The 23556-nt window shown below is 34.2% G+C and overlaps 1 protein-coding gene across 1 annotated transcript; it reads left to right on the forward strand.

Moving 5' to 3' along the window:
- The first annotated feature begins 22724 nt into the window (after positions 1 to 22724).
- On the forward strand, positions 22725 to 23354 carry LOC107648311 (large ribosomal subunit protein mL43-like). The gene is given in 3 exon segments (XM_088491945.1): positions 22725 to 22804; positions 22963 to 23069; positions 23161 to 23354. Coding segments are annotated over 3 exon segments (381 nt in total).
- The last annotated feature ends 202 nt before the right edge of the window (positions 23355 to 23556 follow it).

Consider the following 23556-nt stretch of genomic DNA (forward strand, 5'->3'; position numbering starts at 1 on the left):
AAGTGGTATTCATTTTGTGGTTGGAAATTTTCATACATTGGAGGTGGTTCATCTTGGTAATAATATGGAGGGGGTGGCTCTTGAAAATGTTGATGTTGGAATGGTGGTGGCTCTATGTGTGGCTCATATGGTTGTTGGTAGGATGGATATGGATTAGGGTCATATGAAGATGGTTGGTGAAAGGTGGCTTGTGAGTATGGTTGATGGTCATGTTGGGGATATGGCTCATAGGCATATGGTGGTGGTTCTTGGAATTCACAAGAGGATTCACCATAGCCATTGGATTGATATGCATCATAGAATGGCTCTTCTTCATAGTGCATTGGTGGAGGTTGTTGCCATGAGGATTGATCACATGCATATGGCTCCTCCCACCTTTGGTTATCCCATCCTTGATGCACATCTTCATTGAAGTTCCCATTTCCTACAACATAGTTGTAATTACACTCATAGCCAAAGTGAGAATTCATAGTGAAAGAGAAAATAAAAACAAAAGCTAACAAGAAATAATGAAACAAAGTCCTAAAACTAATAAAAACTAACAAGCAATCCAAAAATCAAGCTATTCACAATATTCACATATATACAATAACCAATAACATAACACCATTGCAACTCCCCGGCAACGGTGCCATTTTGATTTAAAGAAAATTGTCGTGTCGGTATAGAATTTCACAATTGAAATCTCGTTGCAAGTATAGTTCTACACCAACAAACAATCCTCCCAATCAAAAATTTAGGTTGTCACATAGAACAATCCCCAATTAAGAATTAACCGGAGTATTTGGACTCCGGGTCGTCTCACGAAGAGTTGCAATGAAGTGTTTAATTATTGGCTATGAAAATGCAAAAAAAAGGGGGGGTTGATTTGATATTTGACAAGAAAACATAAATGACAAGAAAGTAAAACAACAAGAACTAATAAAAGAAATAGTAAGAACTCTTGGCTAGACATAGGTAATTGAGATCACCATCTTTGTCTACATACCAAATATTGATAATTATGAGAGGCCAACCCATTAAGTCTACTTCCAAAGCCTTAAGTACGTAATATCTACTCCTAGGCTTGAAGTACATCAAATAGGTTTGATCACATCCACCCATAAGTCCTAACCTATCTACTAATTAGCTTAGTAGTGGGTTAGCATCAATGAGCTTCAAATTGATCACACAGGGTTTTTAAATCACCAATTCAATGAGACCCAATGACTCAAGGTCACTCAATCCCCTTAGCCTAGGCCAAGAGCAAAGAAAACTACTCAAAAACTAGAGAAAGCATTTTAACAAACACCTAGAGTGCAAGAAAAGTAAACATCACAAAATGCAAGAATTAAAAAGAGATCCAACTATACTTGGAAGGCATAAAAGCAAGGCATAGTAAATTTGTGACAAGAGTAAAAGCTAACAACAATTGAATGTAAAAAATCAATAACAACAATCAAAGGAAACAAGATCTAAATGAATTACTTCAAATTACACTAAAAGAAATTAGGATGAGCAAAAGTAGATCCACAAACAAAGTAGAAGAGAGCAATAACAACAATGGAAGAATGATAAATGTAACAACAAGGAATTAAGAAGAAGGAGTAGAAGAAAACATGACTTAAAACCTAGATCTAAAAAAACTAAACCTAATCCTAATCCTAATTCTAGAGAGAAGTGAGAGCTTCTCTCTCTAGAAACTAAGCTAAGGCATCATGAAACTAGACTATGACTAAGTGTGTTGACTCTCCTTCAATCCTTGGCTGAAATGACATCAGAAATGAGTTGGGTTGGGCCCAAAGTGTTTCAGAATTCGCTGGGGGCGAATTCACTTTCATGGGCCACAGCAGCATCGGCGCGCGCGCGCAAAGTGCGCGTGCGCGCCCCTTGACACGAAGCAACATATAACAAATTTTATATCATTCCGAAGCCCCGGATGTTAGCTTTCTAACGCAACTAGAACCGCTTCATTTGGACCTCTGTAGCTCAAGTTATGGTCGATTGAGTGCGAAGAGGTCGGGCTTAACAGCTTTCCGGTTCCTTCATTTCTTCATTTGTTCTCCCGCTTGCATGCTTTTCTCCTCACTTCTTCCATCCAATACTTGCCCTATGAACCTGAAATCACTTAACAAATACATAAAGGCATCGAATGGAATTAAAGTGAATTAAAATTACCAATTTTAGGGCCTAAAAAGCATGTTTTCACATTTAAGCACAATTCAAGGGAGAATTACAAAACCATGCTATTTTATTGAATAAATGTGAGAAAAGGTGATAAAATCCCCCAAAATAAGCACAAGATAAACCACAAAATCGGGGTTTATCACACGTCCCTCCAAAGCGTGCGGACAACTCATTCCCAGACTCTCTGGACACTTATCCTACATTGCCAAAGGCTCCTGAATACAAGCCAAAAGTGCCATACCCTCACAGGCTTCAAAAGGCTTCCAAAGAAAAGTAATTCTCAAAATTTTTAGAAGTCTTTAGAAAGCTGCAAATCAATATTCCTTTTGCTGAGGTTTTGGAGCAAATGCCTCTCTATGTCAAGTTCATAAAGGAGTTGTTGTCAAAGAAGAAGGCTTTAAAGGGAGATGAGACAGTGGTCCTGACTAAAGAATACAGTGCCATCATTCAGAATAACTTGCCAAGGAAGATGCCAGATCCAGGAAGCTTTCAAATTCCATGTACCATTGGGAGCACAACCTTTGAGAAAGCCCTATGTGATCTGGGGTCAAGCATAAATCTAATGCCCTTATCTGTGATGAAGAAGATGCAAATCCAAGAGGTACAACCCACAAAGATAGCATTACAGATGGTAGACAAATCTATAAAGCCTGCACACGGATTAGTGGAGAATATCTTGGTCAAAGTGGGTAAGTTCTTCCTCCCAACAGATTTTGTGATTCTTGACATAGAGGAGGATGAGAATGTCTCTATAATTCTAGGAAGACCATTCCTAGCCACTGAGAGAGCTCTAATTGATGTAGAAGTGGGTGAATTAGTGCTTAGAGTGCATAATGAGCAACTGGTCTTTCATGTCTTCAAGGATATACATTCAGTAGGTAGAGAAGAGAGGTACATGCAGACTGAGCTTATTGATCCAAACCTTCAAGAACCCCCTGATGATGTACAGCAGAAATTGCAGCTCAAACCCCCTTTGGTGACAACTAATAAAATTCCTCCTGACATCAAACCTAAGTTTGGTGTTGGAAATGCATCATCCACCAAGGAGGAGGTCCTCAAAAAGAAGAAAGTACCCAGGGGATGGAGAAACAAAAAGATCCCCACCGAAAGTTTCTCCCCAGGAATAAAGGTGGTGTTGACTAGGAATCCAGTTTGGACTTATACAGTAAACAAAATTCTCTCTCTGGAGCATATTGAGCTAATCTATGGAGACATAGGAAAGAAGTTCAAAGTAAGGGGTGAAGAGCTGAGCCCCTATGATCCTCCTCCTTAGAGGAGCCGATCGTCAAGCTAGTGACGGTAAAGAAGCGCTTGTCGGGAGGCAACCCGATAATTTAGTATCCTTAGTTATTTTTCGTAGTAGCGATTTTCTTATTTATTTTATTTCTATTGAGTTTTTACTATTTTTCTTTCGTTTACGTGTGTTTTGATCATGCAGCTATTTCAGAACAGGAACCGAACACTTCGAGAAGGACTATATTTCAAAAAAAAAAACGCACCCATGACGTGCAAGTGGTGCGTGGAATTTAGAGTCCACAAAATAACCGGCAAGTGCACCGGGTCGTACCAAGTAATACCTCAGGTGAGTGAGGGTCGATCCCACGAGGATTGAAGGATTAAGCAACAATGGTTAAGTAATTTACTTAGTTAGACAAACAGAAAATAGTGTTTGAGAGTTTAAAAAGCATTAAACAGAAGACAGGCAAATAAATAAGTTGGGAATAAAATATGGAGAAGACAGTTAAGGCTTCAGAGTTATCTATTTTCCGGATTGACTTTTCTTACTAACTATTTTAATCACGCAAGATTTAATTCATGGCAAACTATACGTGACTAGACCCTAATTCCTTAGACCTTTCTAATCTCCTCTAAAATTTATCAACCGCCAACTCCTTGGTCAATTAATTCCAATTAGAGGGTGAAGTTTAATTCTAGTTTATGTGCCACAGAAACTCTAATTACCCAAATATAAAAGGATTATATGTCACGTATTCCGTTAAATCCAGATAATTAGAATTTTAGGAGAAATTGTTTTCAAGCTGTTGTTCAAGTAAAGAGCTTTTCCAAGTTATACAAGAACTCAATTAGAAAGAGGGTCATACTTCCATTCCACCCAAATTCATAAGATAAAGAATGAAAATAATTTTTGAAATAAAAATCAATACATGAATTAAAATAGAAAATAGTATTATCAATCCATATAATAGATAGAGCTCATAACCTTAACAGTGGAGGTTTAGTTGCTCATGGCAAAGAGAAAATAAGGATTCTGATAAAATGTATTTTAGTAGAAGTGGAATGGAATCCCCTCCTCCCTTTTATATCTAATCCTAATTAATTTAAAATCTATCTTCTAAAACTAAAATAATATCTTTCCTATTTTAAAATAAAAATTAAAGTTTAAATCAAAATTAATTAAAGCAATCAGCACGTCTTCAATTGATGGATGAGGACCACTTGCTTCGTAGGGTCCAAGCCTAACTTGGAGTGGGCATAACCATTCTTGTGTGAATCTCCCTTGAATCTCTGCTATCCCCTGACTGCTGGCTCTAGTCTGTGTTTCTGGGCCGAAAACTGGGTCGAAACTCGGCCTGAAATTGCCCCAGCGTTTTCTGCGAATTCTGCACGTGGCGCATGTCACGCGTACGTGTCAGTCACGCGTACGCGTCGATGATCTTCTTCGCGTGTCATGCGTACGCGTCAGGTACGTGCACGCGTCTCTGTGCAACTTTCTCTTTTCATGCGTACGCGTCAGGTACGCGCACGCGTCGCCATAGACAGCTCCGAATCACGCGTACGCGTCAGGCACGCGCACGCGTCGCTCCTTGCTAGTCCTTCTTTTTCTCTTGCAGATACTCCATCAAATCCATCCGAATACTACCTAAAATAAGCAAAATTGCACAATGACTAGGGAGGTCAAGTAAAGCAAGGTCCAAGGCACTGAGCATCAATGACTAGGGAGGTCAGACATGATTAAAAGCTTAAAGAGTTGTTTTCCTAGTTATATGCTTGTGGTGTTCTTGTGTCAAGTAATCCTTGAGACAAAACATTTAGAGTCGAGATCAATTGCAATTAGCACAGTATGCCAAAGGCTTTGAACACCACTGTCTGGGAGTAGTTGAAAGAAAAATCAAAACTCCAAAAGAGTTTCCCAGTTAAGTGCTTGTGGTGTTTCTGTGTCAAGTAAAGCTTGAGACAAATCATTTAAAGTCACGGCTAGGCTCAAGGTGCAAAGCACCAAAGAAAAGAGAATAAAAAAAATTGCTGGGTTCAAGGGTTAAATTTAGTTACAAAAGATCAAAGAATTCATAATATTATCCGGATTCTGATTCTGAATGACAGTGACATCTTTCTGATTCAAAAGAGAGTGAGATGCCAAAACTATTTAAGATTACAGTTGTAAACCCCACTATAAGAAGAGACATGAGCTTAATTGAACTCTCATTCTCATGCAAATTCACATTCTAAGCCTATATTAGTTTGGTTGCTTGAGGACAAGCAACAATTCAAGTTTGGTGTTGTGATGCGTGAGTATATTTCCTATCTTTTCCTAGTGAATTTGTATTTAATTTGTTGAGTTTAATTAAGAATTAATTATCTTTTAGCCACTATGGATGCTACTTTGAGTCTTGTGCAATTCTGTTTATTTTAGGTAGCATTTGGTTGGATTTGATGGAGGTTCTGCAGAAAAAGAGAAGAAGGCTATATAGTGCAGGAATAGCTTAGAGGATGGAGAGGAAGCTTGCACAAATGGAATCAGCAGAAGAATTAAAAGAGATGACAGCGAGGAGCGATGCATGCGTGTACCTGACGCGTGCGCGTGATTTGAAGATTTGCAAAGCAACGCGTGCGCGTACCTGACGCGTGCGCGTGATTTGGAGATTTGCTCAGCGACGCGTGCGCTTACCTGACACGTACGCGTGACACGCAAAGAAGATCATCGATGTGTACGCGTGACATGTGCCACGTGCAAAATTCGCAGAAAACGCTGGGGGCAATTTCAGGCTGATTTTCGACCCAGTTTTCGGCCCAGAAACACAGACTAGAGCCAGGGGATAGCAGAGACTATCAAAATAAACAAGGAAATTAAAATAAAATTAACTAGGTGACACCAAACTTAATTTCAGAAATTAAGGAAAAATATTAATGCTATTTATTTATTTAATTTTTTCTTTTTTTCAGAAATTACTAAGCAAAATTTAAATGAAATTAAAACTAAAACGCCTAATCTAAGCAATCAAACAACTGATAGTTGTTAATCACTATCAATCCCCGGCAACGGCGCCAAAAACTTGGTGCGGAATTTATAACCACAAACTAACCGGCAAGTGCACCGGGTCGTACCAAGTAATACCTCAGGTGAGTGAGGGTCGATCCCACGAGGATTGATGGACTAAACAATGATGGTTGATTAATTTACTTAGTTAGACAAATAGAAAATGGTGTTTGAGAGTTCAAAGAGCATTAAACAGTAACTAAGAATATCAGAAGACAGGCAAGTAAATAAGTTGGGAATAAAAGATGGAGAAAGCAGTTAAGGCTTCAGAGTTATCTATTTTTCGGATTGACTTTTCTTATTAATTTATTTTAATCATGCAAGATTTAATTCATGGCAAACTATATGTGACTAGACCCTAATTCCTTAGACCTTTCTAGTCTCCTCTAAAATTCATCAATCGCCAATTCCTTGGTCAATTAATTCCAATTAGAATGTGAAGCTTAATTCTAGTTTATTATGCCACAAAAATCCCAATTACCCAAATATAAGAGGATTATATGTCACATATCCCGTTAAATCCAGATAATTAGAGATTTAGGAGAATATGTTTTCAAGCTGTTGTTCAAGTACAGAGCTTTTCCAAGTTATATGTCGAGCTCTCTCTCTCTCTCTCTCTCTCTCTCTCTCTCTCTCTCTCTCTCTCTCTCTCTCTCTCTCTCTCTCGTGCGCGTCAAGCCTCTGTCTTCAATCCACTCTCTGTCCGAGCTCACTTTCCTTCCTCTATCGCCGTCGCTTCTCTTCCTCCCTCGCTACCATAAGCAAAGCTACTTCAATTTATGTTTTTTTCTTATTTTGTTATTTTACTAATTCTGAGTTGCTAAAATCTTATTTTGAGTTGCTGATTTTTTTTTTTTTTTACTTTTGTTCATTTTTACTTATTTTGTTAAATTTTGATGGATGATAGTTGATAATGTTTTGTTAAATTTTCGAAACTAATTGTTATTCTGAGTTCTGAGTTCCCCTCAAATGCAAACTATAGAAGTAAGTGAAGCTGCTTTGGTCTACTCTAGGTGCAAATTTATTATTATAATATCTTTTTTGCTGATTTTCTAAAATAATTTTGTGTTTTGAGTTGGGATTGTTGATTGTTGCTGATATTATTTTGAATTTAGTTTGGATGCTGAGTTTGGATTCTTTGCTTAATTTTCTGTTTTTGGATTTTTTGGCTTTGGATGACTTTGGATGCTTAGAAGGTTTTGGATTCTGAGTTTTTATTGAATACTTGATTAGTATTGAGAATATAAATGTAATAGAACAAGATTTGGTTTAAAAAAGAGTGAAAAAAGAGCAGGTAAACTCTTGATTATTAGTTAGTTATTCTCTTTTAGGTTTATATATATATAGTTCAGACTTTGTATTTAGAAGTGTGATTCAGTTTTTAGTTCAAAATAATAATATGATCAATGTGCATTGATTCTCAATAATTATATTTTCAATTTTAAGTCTTTGAATTAATTTATTTGTTTCTTATATCACAAGAATTCTTTACTTGCAGTGTTTATCTTGATTGTCAAGTAACTGAGCTTGACTAGAATTTAAAAGATAATTAAAATTTTTTATTATGAATTTTTAATGATAAGAGATGAATAAATTACTATGTGAAATGATAAATTTTTAAATTTTATTAGTATAAAAAATATTAAATTTGAATATTTGAAATTATATATTAAATTTTTAATAATTTTATTGTATATTTAATTAAACCGGTTCAACTATAATTTAATTCTGATTGAATTATTAAATTGTAAATCTATTATTTGACCAATTTAATAATTGGTTCGATTTTGCAGCTTGACTTAGACTAAATTGATTGAATAATCTATTTCACAGGGCCAACGAAATAGAAGAAACACATTTTTGTACATAAAATAAGATATTTTATTTATTGATAAAAAAAAAAAAAACTCACTTTCTAAGAGTAAAGGAATGATTAGTTGATTACTAATTTTGTTCATTCTCATTTATACATAAATACGAGTCTAACTTGTAGAGAATAATTTTTAGTATAAAGTGTTGCAAAATGATTTACAAATCAAACTTCCATTAGTCAAGAAATTAATAACAAAGACTGATCTTAAGGTAGATATACATAGTACTTTTGAATAATTGAATGGAAAAAGCGTTTTCGCTCGTAATAGAACCTAATATAATTAGCTATTTGTATATGATTATCTATATTATTTGAATAAATTTTTCAATACAAAATAAATCATTATAAATTATTTTATTATTTTTCTGCTTAATATAAATATTTGTAATACTTTCAAACAGTAAAAATAATAAGTTTTACTTATTTATTCTTACTACGACAGTAAGTCGTAGTCAGTAACACATAACTACATAAGTAGAGATAAATTGAGAATGAAATATAGTGGATTGATTAATAAAATTACATTTTGAATATATTTTTAGTTTTTCTATTTTTATATTTTTATATTTCATTTTACCACTTTAAATTATAAAAGGTACAATTTTTGTCGGTATAACTAAATGATACGAAAGTATCACTTTTGTTTCTCGATTTTATTATTTTTATACTACGAATATAGATACTAAAGTTCAATCCCTAATCAATTACCTTTGTAGGAATACAAAGTATTACCATGTTTATATTTACAATCAAATTAGTTTCATATTTATATTTATATATATGCAATATAATCCAACTAAATTTATATTTATAATCAAATTAGATTCATATTCATAATCAACACGAATAAAAACAAAACTATATATACAATGGTGGTTATTTCTCTGTTCATGAAAAATTTGATTATTCCACTGTAAAAGTTTTTGATTATTCTGTAACGCAAATTTAAAATTTGATTATTCCATGGTAAAAGAATTTATTATTTTCGTAATTAATTACTCTATTGAAAATACAAAACATGTATAAATATATAAATAAATAATAATTAATTTAATAATTATATTTTTGTATATGTATGACATTTTTATTTTCATATTCCTTTATTTTTATCATCTATACAATTGATAAATAATCTCTTAATTTCGATCTTTCACTTTTACCGTTCCATATGTAATCATTCAAAGTGAAGTATATTAGTGAGTTTTAGCCTGAGCCTCGAACAATGAGACGCAGCATTAGTCTACCCTCTCTGACATTGGTTGCTGTTTTGTTAGTAATGAGTTTTTTTCAAAATTTTATTTTGACACTATCTAGTATCTAGTGTTAAATATGATGTAGTAGTCTTTTATTTTATTTTTTTTAGTTGGTAATCGAGGTCGAAGCCCAAAATAAAAAAAGAAAAAACTATCCACAAGGTACTATATGAAATGTATACATTTCTTTTATATCATCATGGAGAATTTGCTCTATATTGCCAGGAAGGTTGATGTAGTAGTCTTTTAAATGAGACGAATTTCATTTCTTTCCTTTTTTTTTTTTTTGTGTGTTGATGGATTCATTTATTGTTTTTAAAGCTGAAAACAAACAAATCAAAAAGACAAGGATGATACAAGGTCCACACAACTAATTAAGTGATGGGCCTGGTTAAGGTATGAGTAAAAAACATTAAGATTTAGACTAAAAAACTCACACCCATAAATGAATGAATACCATTATTGGATTCGACAGTCATTTATCGCCGCTGCTCTTCGGAGAGATATAAATAGTTGTTCCGGCCTCGCTCGATTTGCACCCCTATTCGCGGCGTCTATTGACATTAAATAATTACTAAAAAAATATATGTTATTAAATTACTTTTAGATAAATAATTACTAAAAATTATATAACATTAAATTATAATATTATTTTTTTAATATATGTTTAACTTTTTTGTATTTTTTTTATATTTTTTATATAGTATATCTTTAATATTTTTTTTAATGCATTATAATTTTTTTATTATTATTATTTATGGTTAATTTTTTTTGTTTAATTTATTTTACCTAATGAAATTAATAAATTATATTATAAAAAAATAATAATAAATATAATATACAAAAATTATAATTACAAAAATATATAATGTCAAATAAAAAATTAATAAAAATATAAATAATAAATAATAAAAAAATTCATATAAAAAAATAATAAAAAATTTATAAATAGTATAATAATATGTATAAAAAATAAAATTTTTTAAAAAATAAATAAATATTAAATATCAATAGTTAAAAGTCAGTCAGTACAATACAAAAATTATAAATTGTTACTATTTATAAGGGTAGTTGTATGAATAAAGTCACTTTTATATTTATAAAAAAAATAGCCAAATTAAAAATTAAAATTTTCAAAAAGCTGTAATATTTTTCTTTTTTTTTTTTTTTCAGGATGTTTGCCAAACACATCCAGACTTTCTTTTGACGGTAAATTCTTACGTCACTTATTCACAAATGTAAAGCGAGCCACGCGTTACACTTTCTACGTTACAACAAACCCAAAAATTCTCCCAAGAACCTTTCATGATTCACGGTCTCTCACCTACTTCTAAAGTACCAAAATCAAAATTAACAAGAAAATGCGTTGTCCTCTCCAATCTGAAGAACTGTTTCTGGGGGCTGCACTATGTGGGGTCCACATCCTCACCAACCTTTGATTCTACTCTCGTCCAGGTCCAAGCCACATATACCAAGTTAATTAAACTTTCTAATTAATCTCACCAACCACCATATCCAAATTAAATTAAATTAAAGTATAAGATAAGGTAATCATCCCAAATGATTCGATGAAACATGTTCTCTCTATAGGCGTCCCCTTATTTCCCATCCTAGCTATAAGCCCCCCATCAAATCCGAACTTTATTACCCACTTTACCAAACTCAACAAAATTAATTATTTATTTCTCCTTTCCGTCTCTAATTATTAGTTTATACAATCAAACATGAAAAACTTATATTAAAAAATTGTAATTGGTCATGCATTTATGCTTATAGTAGTATCTTTGTGAATAGAAAACACATTCTTACATAAAAATATGTGATATAAATTATACTTTTTTTCATATCAAAAAGACATTTAATTCTCAAAATATTTTACTGGTCTTTGCTGAAAATAAGTTTAATTCTAGTTTATCCTCTCATTATAAATTTAAAATGACGACTCTTGTTTTCAATTTTGCACTTATTTACTGAAATTTATTATTTCAAATAAATTAAGCACCAGAGATATTATTAAATAAATATTTCAATAGAAGCTTAAATTTTGACTATATAGGCATCTCAGTTCTTTAAAAAGGGGGGAATAAAAAAATATAGAATAAGACTTTCGATTTCAAAATAAAGCCAAAACCACGAAGATAACTGCTCAACCCCTCCTCACCAATCAACAATATTGAATATTGTACAGAAATAGAGTTTTAAACTTTTAATTTTCTTTTAAGATACCAAAAAGAACTTTTAATTTTTTTGGTATTGTTAAACTTTTAATTAATTTGCTAAACACGTCACATATATGGTTGGTAAGCCCAACCAAACTGTTAGTAGAAGTATTTGAATTGCAACAATTTTAATCTAAATTGTAGAATTTTGAAATGGAGAGTGGAGAGAGCAGGGTAGAGTCTTCGAGGGTGGCACATAGCGAGGCAGCCGGCCATGCCGGCGAGAGCAATAAGGGGGAGAGTGGAGGTGGGCATGCATCAGGTGAAAAGGAGGGAATTAAAGAAGACAATAACAAGATTCAAGGTCAGCGGATATCGTTCAGAGATAAAGTTGTGGGTGCCTCAACAAGGAGAGCTTTGGAGGTTGCTGATTCTCTTGATGGGGATAAGATGGCTACAGTAGTTGGTAAGCAAGGCGATTCGGAGATACCAACTGTGACGTTCACTGAAGAAGCAAAGGAGATATTGGCAGAGCCCTACAAAGATGCCATCGTGATCAAAGTTCTTGGAAAAAACTTTAGCTATACGGCGATCACGCACAGGCTTAAAGGAGTCTGGAGAACCAAAGGAGGATATGAGGTACTAGATGTCGGTTTTGGCTATTTCTTAGTTAAATTTGATCTCTTGGAGGATAGAGAAAAAGTTCTCCTTGGAGGACCGTGGATGATTACTGGTAGTTATGTTGCGGTTAAACCTTGGAGTTCTTCATTCAGACCTTGTGAAAACACTTTTGGATCTACCATGGTTTGGATAAGAATCACAGGTTTAAACATTAACTATTATCAAGAGAAAGCCATGAAAATGATTGCGTCAGCTGTTGGTAAACCGATCCGCATCGATTTAGCCACCAAGTCTGCAGAGAGGGGAAAGTATGCAAGAGCATGTGTGCAAATTAACTTGGGACTTCCAGTCATAAAAAAGATTCAAGTTGATGGTCATATGTATGACATAAAATATGAGCACTTGAATTTAATTTGTGAAAAATGTAGCTGCTTTGGGCATGTAACAAGAGAATGTGCGAAAGAGAACAACAATGACATTGGGAAGGAAACCATGGTGAAGGAGAAAAATTTACCGTCACTGTTTTCGGTGGATAACAATGAGAAAACGGCAGAAGGTAGTCAAATCCCAGTAAAAAATCAAAATTCAACTTTTGAATTTGGAATTAATGCCAAATCAATTCCAATTATGGAGAAGCATGGAGCAGCGGGTCTTGTGCATGATAATTTACAAGAATCACGCATGAATAGGGATACTCAAGCAAAAGAGGATGAATGGGTTACAGTTAGTAGAAAAGGCAAGGAAAAAGTGGGTAAAGACCTCAATGTAGTGCCAAAAAAAGCCAATGTAGCAATATGCTCCAATTTGGTGAGTAAAAAATTTTCTTTTGGGTCTAATAAAATGCATGCTGGATCCTCATCAAATGCAAAGGTGAAGTCTTTATCAAATGCAAAGGTGGAGCCTAAGGAAAAGAAAGATCCTCCATCCACGCTTGGCTCTTTGGGAACAACTCAGGTGGCTTTCAAGGATCAGAGTACTCCTTTTTTTAAAGCAGGGCACAAAAGGCAGCATCCTATTTCGCTTCAAAACTCACCTATTGAAGCATTGTCAACGGATTCTTGAGTACAAAAAGAGCTTGATAAAGCTAGTGCAACAACAAACTTGGAGAACCAACCTCAACAGAAGAATGATGGTTCTGTGACGCAAGTCCACCAGAAGACAATTGGAGACAGGGGTCCATCAACGTGAGGTAGAATGATTATAAATTCCAATTATTTAATTTATTTTTATGGATTGTGACCATTTAAATATTATTAGTTGGAATGTAAGGGGAGCGTCAAATAAGATGTCTCGGGTGCACTGTAAGGAGTTAGTACGAAAATTTCAACTAACTTTTTTTATTTTGGTGGAAACTCATATTGTGTTTGAAACTATGAAAGAATTTTGGGGGAGATTAGGCTATTATCCTGTAGGGATTGTAGATGCTGTTGGACATAAGGGAGGAATTTGGTTCCTCTCTGCTAATTTAAAATTTTCTTGTAAAATTCTTTGGGCTATGAATCAATGTGTAACTTTGGAAATTGATGGTGGTGGGCGAAGATGGATTTGCAGTGCGGTTTATGGCAGCCCTCAAGCCACTAATAGAGTAGAATTATGGAGTCATCTGCTTGATATTGGTTTGTGCATTCAGGACCCATGGGTGGTGGTTGGGGATTTTAATGATATTTTGAGTGTTCATGAGGTGAAGGAGGGTAATTACTATTCGACTCGCAGTAGTGTCTTTGCAAGTACTCTAGATTCTTGTGGTCTTTTTGATCTGACAACCTCTGGAAGACGGTTTACTTGGTTCTGTAAAATTCAAGGAAACAGAGAAATTGCAAAGAGATTAGATAGAGCTTGCTGTACTGCAGAATGGCGTCTTCTTTTTTCAGAAGCTTTTGTGGAAGTTCTCAGTCGTTCCCACTCTGATCATTGTCCCCTACTTATCCGATGTCAAGGAGTTCATATCAAGAAAGGAAACCGGCCTTTTAGATTCCAAGCGGCATGGGTAACGCATCCTGATTACAAGGCCATTGTTCAGAAATCTTGGAATAGTACAGACTTTGGCATCCATAGGAAGTTGTTGGGGGTTCAAGAAGCTTCGTTGGAATTCAACTCTACGGTCTTCGGCAATATTTTTATTAAAAAGAGGGAATTGGAGGCTTATTTGAATTGTATTCAACGAAAAATGGAGGCTGACGATGATCTGATTTTGAAGCACAAAGAGGAAGAATTGAGAGCTGAGTATAATCTTGTTTTGGCCCAGGAAGAATTGCTTTGGTACGAGAAGTCAAGAGATCTATGGGTTCGGTATGGTGATAGAAATACTAGCTTTTTCCATATGCAAACCATCATTAGAAGAAAATCTAACAAGGTTCATGGGTTGCTGGTCAATGATGGGTCCTGGTCTGATGATCCGGAAGTTTTGCAAAGAGAGGTCGTTCATTTTTTCAAAAATATTTTTTGCTCTACTGAGCCTGTTGAGGTTAATTGCATGGGAGAAATTTCTATGCCATCTCTTAGCCAGGATGCTTGTGATAATTTGTCTAAACCAGTAACAATATTGGAGGTTAAAGAAGCTCTGGATAATATGAGCTCGTTCAAAGCTCCTGGGCCGGATGGTTTTCAAGTTTTTTTCTTCAAGGAATATTGGGATGTGGTGGGTCATGAGGTGTGGCGTACTGTTCAGAAAGCATTCTTAGGGGAGACTTTAAGCCATTCTTTGTTGGAAACTTTGATTGTTCTTATCCCTAAATGCGACCCTCCAACTAGATTGAAGGATTTTCGGCCAATAAGCCTTTGTAATGTAATTTATAAGCTAGTGACTAAAGTGCTGGTTAATAGATTATGACCTTTTTTGGATGAGATTGTTAGCCCAATTCAGGGAGGGTTTATACATGGTAGAGGAGCGCCTGATAATATTATTGTGGCCCAAGAAGTTCTTCACTTTCTTAAGCGGACAAAGTCTAGAAAAGGAGCTATGGCTTTTAAGATTGATTTAGAAAAGGCTTATGATAGAGTTGATTGGAATTTTCTTGAGCACACTCTTGAATCTTTTGGCTTTCCTTCTCTAATTATTCGGCTTGTAATGAATTGTGTTCAGGCTTCAAATCTTTCCATCCTTTGGAATGGGAATAGATTGGACAGCTTCCAACCTCGCAGAGGGCTCAGGCAAGGAGATCCAATTTCTCCTTATTTATTTGTTTTGTGCATGGAGAGATTGGCGTGCTTCATTTCCAAACAAGTTGACGAGGGTATTTGGGATGGTGTGGCTATTTCTAGAGGAGGACCTAGAGTTTCTCACTTGATGTTTGCAGATGACTTCCTCCTTTTTTGTAAAGCGAAGAAAAATCAAGTTCGGAATGTTGTGCACACCTTGGAGTTGTTCTGCAAAGCTTCAGATATGAAGGTTAACATTGAAAAATCTAAAGCTATTTGTTCTAGAAATATCTCTAATAGAAGGAAGAAAATGCTGTCTGGTGTTTCTCATATTCCTTTTACTGTTGACCTAGGCAAATACTTGGGGGTGAACCTTAATCATCCTCGAGCTGCTAGGTCTATTTTTTCGGACTCTTTAGAGAAGATCAAGAATAGGCTGGCTAGTTGGAAAGGTCGGCTCCTTAACAGAGCAGGCAGGCTTTGCTTAATTAAATCTGTTGCTTCTTCTCTTCCTATTTATCAGATGCAAGTGACTCTTTTTCCTACTTCGATTTGTCAAAAGATTGATTCTATGCTTAGACAATTCTTGTGGAAGGGAAAGGTGGGGAGCGATGCTTAAATTATGTCAAGTGGAGCAAAGTTGTCACTCCAAGAAAATATGGAGGCTTGGGAATTAGAGATACCCAGTGTGTAAATTTTGCTTTATTAGGAAAGCTTGTTTGGCAATTACTGCATAATAATGATAAGCTTTGGGTAAGAATTATGTTGGCAAAATATTTATCTGGGAGGTCTTGCTTTTCATCCAGTTTTTCTAATAATGTTTCAAGCACTTGGCGAGCGATTTATAAGACAATAGAAAAGCTTCGTGATGGTTTTGATTGGTGTACAGGCAGGATGTCTCAATCCTTTTGGTATCATGCTTGGCGACCATGTGGAACGCTAGCTCCTTTGGTTCCTTTTGTGCACATCTCTGATTCTCACTTGAAGCTAGAAGATGTCTGGTACCATGGACATTGACGGTGGGATATTCTTTGCACAATGATTCCGGAAGAAGTTAAACTTGATTTGATGCTCTTTGATCCTATCAAGCAGGCAGGAGATAAAACAGGTTGGTTTTGGACAAACTCAAATACTCTCACATACTCGACTAAAAGCGGGTATGAATGGCTATTGAAGAAGAAATTTGGCTGGAACGATAATGAAAATTGGCTTTGGCTTTGGCGCTTGAGAATACCGGAGAAGATAAAGTGTCTGCAATACTCAATTATTGGATTTTATGGTGTTTTTTAAAATTGTAGGAACAGGACAATATGCTTCCCTTGTATTGACAATATGCTTCCCTTGCATTGACAATACGTTAAAATACCATAAAATTTAACAATTGAATATTACACCAAAATTATACCAATATATAAAAAGATAAACGAAAAATGTGTAGTGGTGAACATTGGAGTGGCGGACTCATCTTTTACAATGGAGCATAGGGATGGCAATTCTTTCCGGCGGGGCGGGTATCCGCAAAGATTTACTTGTCGGAGAGCAGGTTTGGGGAGCATTTTCTCTCCACGGGAAACGGGTACGGGTACCCATGTAATAAACGGGGCGGAGGCGGGGATAGAGGTACCTGCGCCCGTGGGTACCCGTTTAATATCTATATATATAAAATTACAAAAATAACACTATATATATAAACCCTAATTTCACACCGTCACTCACTCATTTGCATCTCTTCTCCTTGTCGCTCTCTCAGAGGAGCCTTTCTCTCTCACTCACAATCTCACCAGTCATCACCTTCTTCAATCATTCTTCCTTCTCACCGCATCCCCGGCATTATTCCTCTCAGTCGCTCACGTTGTCGTCCCTTACCTTCCTCCGTTGCTGTTGCCGCTCACTTTCTTCCTCTCATTGCGTCGCTCACTGCTCACAGTTTCATCGCCGCCTCCGCCTGTGCTCTGTGCGACGCCTCAGATCTACGACATCAACAACAACTCTGCTCCAACAACGTCTCTTCAACACGACGCCTATACTCCACGACGCCTCAGATTTGCTACGTCAACGACAACTGTTCTCCAACGTCGCCTCTGCTCAGCGAAGACGCTGACGACTTTGCTCCATAGCTAGTTTCTGCTGATTGATAAAATTGGTTTTAATATATATTTTGATTTTTCATTGACGAAATTGGTTTAGGGTTTGATTTATGGGTTTAGGATTATGATTTTGATTCTGTTAATTGATAAATTTGAGTTCAGAGTTAGATTCTATTGCTGTCAAATTTGATTTAGGATTTAGATTTGTAAAATTGGAACATATACTGAGTTTATTTTGATTGTTCATTGAAGAAATTGGGTTTATGGTTTGATTTATGGGTTTAAGATTATGGTTTTGATTCTGTTAGTTGATGAATTTGAGTTCAAAATTAGATTTTATTGCTGTAAAATTTGATTTAGGGTTTAAATTTGTAAAATCGGGACATATATTGAGATTATTTTGAACTGTTTTTGAAATTTTTATTTATTCTATTTTTTTTCCTTAAAACCCGCGGATATCCGAATATCCGTGGGTACCAGGTCCCGTTATCCGTTGCGGGGACGGAGCGGGACGGGGATTGTTTTTGGAGGCGGGGACGGGAGGCGGAGGCATGTCCCCGCTCCCATGAGACCTGTTGCCATCCTTAGTAGAGTGAGATACCCTTTCTTCTTTTTTTAAATTATTCTAAAGTATCTCGCTAAAAACTAGAAGAATTTTTTACAATTTTTACAATTTTTGAAATGGAATCTGGCTACCAGCGAGAAGGGAGTTTTTTCTTTCTTAATTTTAAAAATTCATATCACCATGAACGAGAAGAGTTTTTGTCTTTTTTAAATAAAAGAGATAATTAGGATAATACCAAAAAAACAGATAATTCAGAGGGGATGACATAATATTATCAGACATTCATATATTGTGAGAAATTTATCTTATTAAATTTAATTGACCAAGTCAAATTTTCTTTGCATTTGAAATATTAATAATTTAATATTATTTTAAATAAAATCTTATTATTTTGTGACAAAAAATAGTTAAAAAATTAATTTTTTGTCCTTATTTAAAGAAATTATCTTCACACAACGAAAGCACATTCATTTACTTTTTTCTACTTCTATGTTCTTAAAGTTGTGATTTTTTTTTAGTCCTTAAAATGTGAGAGCATTAGAGTTGAGAAGGTTTTTTTTCTATGAAAACAATGGAAGCTAATGTATATTTATTAGTATTCAGGGTAAAGTATATTTTTTGTCCCTGAAGTTTGATAAAAGTTTCAAAAATACCCCTAAGTTTTATTTTGTTTCAATTTTGTCCCAAAAGTTTTCGATTTGCATCAAATATATCCCTGACGGCTAATTTTTTAAAAAATTTAAGACCAATTCAACAACAATTTCATAAGAACAACCCTCAACACAAACAAATCAAGCATAATTTTCATGCATTATTGTTAGATTGGTCTTAAATTTTTTGAAAATTTAGCCGTCGAGGGTATATTTGATGCAAATCGAAAACTTCTGGGACAAAATTGAAATAAAATAAAACTTAGGGGTATTTTTGAAACTTTTGCCAAACTTTAAGGACAAAAAGTATACTTTACCCTAGTATTTATTAGTTCTTGGTGAGTTTAATGAAGTCTTCTTTTCTCATGAATTTAATAGTTATCTTTTTCGAGTCGACACGTAGATCAGTTTGTTGCCTTATTAGGAGATAGTGACCTGTTTGACTTGAAGACTATCAAGAGACGATTTTCTTGGCACAGAAAGGTAAAAAATTATATTGAGGTACCAAAAAAATTTGACCAGATTTGTACCAAGAGTTGATGATTATCTCTTTGTCAGAGACTTATGTAAAAATATTAAATAGACTTCAGTCTGATCATTAACCTATCCTAGTGCGCTATAAAGGTCGTCCCTAGTAAAAAAGAAATAGACATTTTCAGTTTATTACGGCTTGGGCTACAAACTCAGGGTACAGAGATATTGTGAACCAATCATGGCGGTCTGGGTATAGAGAGGTGCATGACAAAATTTTAGAAGTGCAGAAGACCTTTTTAGAGTTTAATTCTAAAGTGTTCGACAATATTTTCGTTAGAAAATACGAGTTGTAAAGATCTCTTTTATATGATATTTATGTTAATAGTACCTCTCTCTTCTCAACTTATTTTAAGAAAGCATATTCTTTATAATTATATGAAAATCAGCATTTAATAAATAATTATACAAATTGTCAATCATTTTAATTTTGAATAATTAAAATATAATTGTCAATCATACATAATTATCATTTATCTAATATTTATGTTAATAACACTTCTCTCTTCTCAACTTACTTTTGGATAGTACTTTTTTTATAATTATATAAAAATTAATATTTAATGAATAATTATATTAATTGTCAATTATTTTAATTATTAATAATTTTAATTATACTAACTATCAATCATTCTAATTAGTAATAATTATAATATATTTATCAATCATACATAATTAATATTTATATGATATTTATGTTAATATATAGCTTTGTTATGCACGTGTGTATTAATAATAGATAAATTGATATTAATATCAATTTCAATAATTAATTTTCTACGACTAAATATTATATATAATGCCACATATAAGGTTCATGAGTCTAAGTTTTATAGAGAAAATATTTTATTTAATGTTTTAATTTGTTATTCTTCCTTGACTACTTCATATAATAAGAATGTATTATTCATTTTTCGTTAAAATTATCTTTCTAAGGTACAAATTTTAATTTTTTATGATATTTTATTGATATGCCCTTCTATTATTCTTTTGATAATTTGATTATTATTCTTACTCAATCTTGGTTTTTTCATCTAATCTTACCGCGCGATTCTCTTTTGTCGTAATCATTTACGATGTACAACATCTATCAAATACTACATTGGGTTGTATTCATTAATTCACATTCTAACTATCTGGATGTAAGAATTTAACAAAGGGGCAATGAATTTTATTTTACTGAAGGATCACTACAAGAAATAGTATAATTATCGACGTTAAAAATCGACGGCCAGATTTTCCGTCGATGAATTTCGACGGCTTGTCGTCGATAAAATGAAAAAGAAATTATTAGAAATAAAATATTAAAATCGACGACCATGTCGTCTACTATTTTAGTAACTTTCTAACCCCCTTAATTTTATCGTCACATTATTGACGAAATAGTGGGTGAAACTTTTTTCCTTTAAAATCGACAAACTAATTGTCTATTTTAATAATTATAATATTGACATCTTTTACTGTCGATAAATTTAAACGATTGAGATTTCTTTTCGAAATTGGATGGACGATGTAAATTTGTTAAATAAAATAGACGGCTAAAGTGTTGATTTTTATTTTAATTAAAATCGACAAAACTACCGTCGATTTTTATCAACAAAAAATCATCCCCGCGTTTACTTTTCGCGTCCACTGTATCACTCAATTTCCTCTTTGCGCCGGAGAGTAGAGCTTCTTCTTCTTCTTCTTCTTCTTCTTCTTCTTCTTCTTCTTCGAGCCCGCTACCGCGCCATCCTCTTCATGTAAGTTCCTCTCTCTCTCACGCTCTCTCTTTATCACTCTGTCACATTGTGATTCTTCTTCTTCTCCACCGTCGAGCCTGCCGCCGCGCCATCCTCTTCATGTATGTTCCTCTCTCTCACGTGCGCTCTCTCTCTTTCTATCACTCTGTCACATTGTGATTTCTCAATCTTCATGTAAGTTCTTCTTCTTCCACAGATTTGTCGTTGCAACATCTTTGCCGGTCGCTGTCGCTATGAGCCCGTCACCATCGCAGCTTCTTGTAAGTTCCTCCATGTCTCTCTTTGATAATTATATTTATTTTTTCAGTTTTGTATATGCTATTTTCATCATGAAATTCTAAATTTGCGTTTGTTAATAACAATCGCATCAATATTACTGAAACCTAGTTTAGTATAATCAATTCTTCTTGCGCTTGTTGTTTATTTTGCTTTTGTTAATGTGGAATCTAGAAACAAGAATCAGAACAGTTTCGGCAATGGAAAGCTTTTAGAGTGAAAGAACTTCTGCAAGTATGTCAAGCTTCCTCATTTTTTCATGATTTTGTTTAATTTATTCACAATACTTTCAACTAACTTAAGATGATAAAAGTTTGTTATTTTTTTCTTCAAAAAAAAAAAAGAAAGCGCGAGTAAGCATGCGTTAATACTTAATTTAGGGTACAAACTATATACTTCTTCAAAGCTTTCAAATAACTCATATTCAATAGGTAGAATTAGTATATAAAGATGGCCATGCTTAACTGGAGTTGTGTCTTGTGCTAGTATGATAGCCTTTTTCACCTTTTATATGCAACACCTGTACTTAAAAATAATAGTCTTTTATTTGAATAAAAGATGTGGGAAAGCTTGAATTTATTGTATCACCACGAATGTTTTACTATGCCTGAGTTGGCCTATTGTACATATTTAAATACATTTTAATGTACCAAGCAACTAAACTTATGTAGTTGTTCCTCCTTGTTGTAGGAGAAGTAGTGGTTTCTCCAGGGAAGCTTCCCTTTGCTGTCGTCGTCGCCTTCCCGTGTTCCCGAGGTAGGTCCTCTACTCCTCTTTGATCCCTTGCTGTGTTGTGGGTGCTGAGTTTTGGATTTTTAATTTATTTGCTATGTTTATATTGCTCGTCTTATAATTTGACTTTTTGGCACAATTATATGTTACTACTTACTTTCATCTAGAAAAAATGCTACTAAATAATTGGTGTGTGAATCGTTACTTGTATGCTGATTGCTACCTCTCATCTCAACAATTAACTTAAAATTAGTATTGTTTAAATTATCAAATTATTTTGTGACTAATTTATATTATGAGACATAATTTATATAATATCATTTAAATATTATTCAATATCTAGGTGAAATTTTGCTATTCTGTTATTGTTGCTGTGTTAGTTGTTCTTGTTGTTGGTTATTAGAATTAGATTTAGTTATGATTTTCTTTTTCGGTTATGGACAATATTAATAATCAAGAAGCACATGTGGATAGCATTGCATCTTGTATTAATTTGGTTGATAATTCTCTAGATTCCAATATTGATAGTCAATCACAAGCTCCCTCTAAGTTGGCTATTTTCACTTTTCAGAATATTCATCCATCACACAGAGAGAGACACACTAGGACTAAGATCTGATAATCTCATAGCTGTGTTCATTCCAGTTTTTGTGTGATGGCTTTGAGAGAAGTATGGCAACTTCAGAAGCTCATTGTTAGCTATTGAAATTAGGGCGAAAGCAATAGAGGTATAAGGTACCCTCCATTTCGTCCTTCTTCTTTTTCTTTCTATGCTGCATTTACTAACATGATGCTTTCTTTCGTCGTTCCTAATAAAAAAATCCCTGATTCCTATCATTGTATAATTATTAAGTTACAGAGCCGATTCTTACTTTTGTTTTAAATAATAATAGGGCTTTTATGGAGTCAGAATTTTCTGCATTTAAGGAGAAGAATCCTCAATTAGAGGTTGTTATTGAACTTATTCGTGGTCAGCATTCACATTTGAAGGCCTTTTATAGTAAGATTTCTTCTTTCTTAATTAATTAACAAAAGTTGGACGGTACAACTCTGGGGATCTTATCTTAGCTAATTACTAAAAGTTGAATGAGTGATTGTGATGGGAATTACAAAGAACAAAAATGAGCGAGTTATATGCGTGAAGAACATGGATCCAAAAGATGTACTTCACCACGCAACGAGGCTAAAGAATGCGTTGGGAATAAAGGTGATCAAATTGAGGACAAGGCATGTAACTAAGCGCCCTAGTGTGCAAGGTACATGGACAACCGCTCTTCGATTTTAAGAATAATAACAAGTCCAGAATGTAGTGTTCCAAACTTATTTTTTATTTTCTGATCAATTTACCAATGTTGTGTAAACCATATTCTTCTTTGCAAGGTTGTTTTGTATCTATTATCTTAAGTTATTGTGAAAGAGGAGATATGTAAGTCATGATTCACACTGAACTCAAGTGTTTGAGGAAGTGAAATCAAAGCATTTATTAA

The sequence above is a fragment of the Arachis ipaensis genome, chromosome B6 (assembly GCF_059453495.1).
Source record: "Arachis ipaensis isolate K30076 ecotype BB chromosome B6, ASM5945349v1, whole genome shotgun sequence".
NCBI classification, from domain to species: Eukaryota; Viridiplantae; Streptophyta; class Magnoliopsida; order Fabales; family Fabaceae; genus Arachis; species Arachis ipaensis.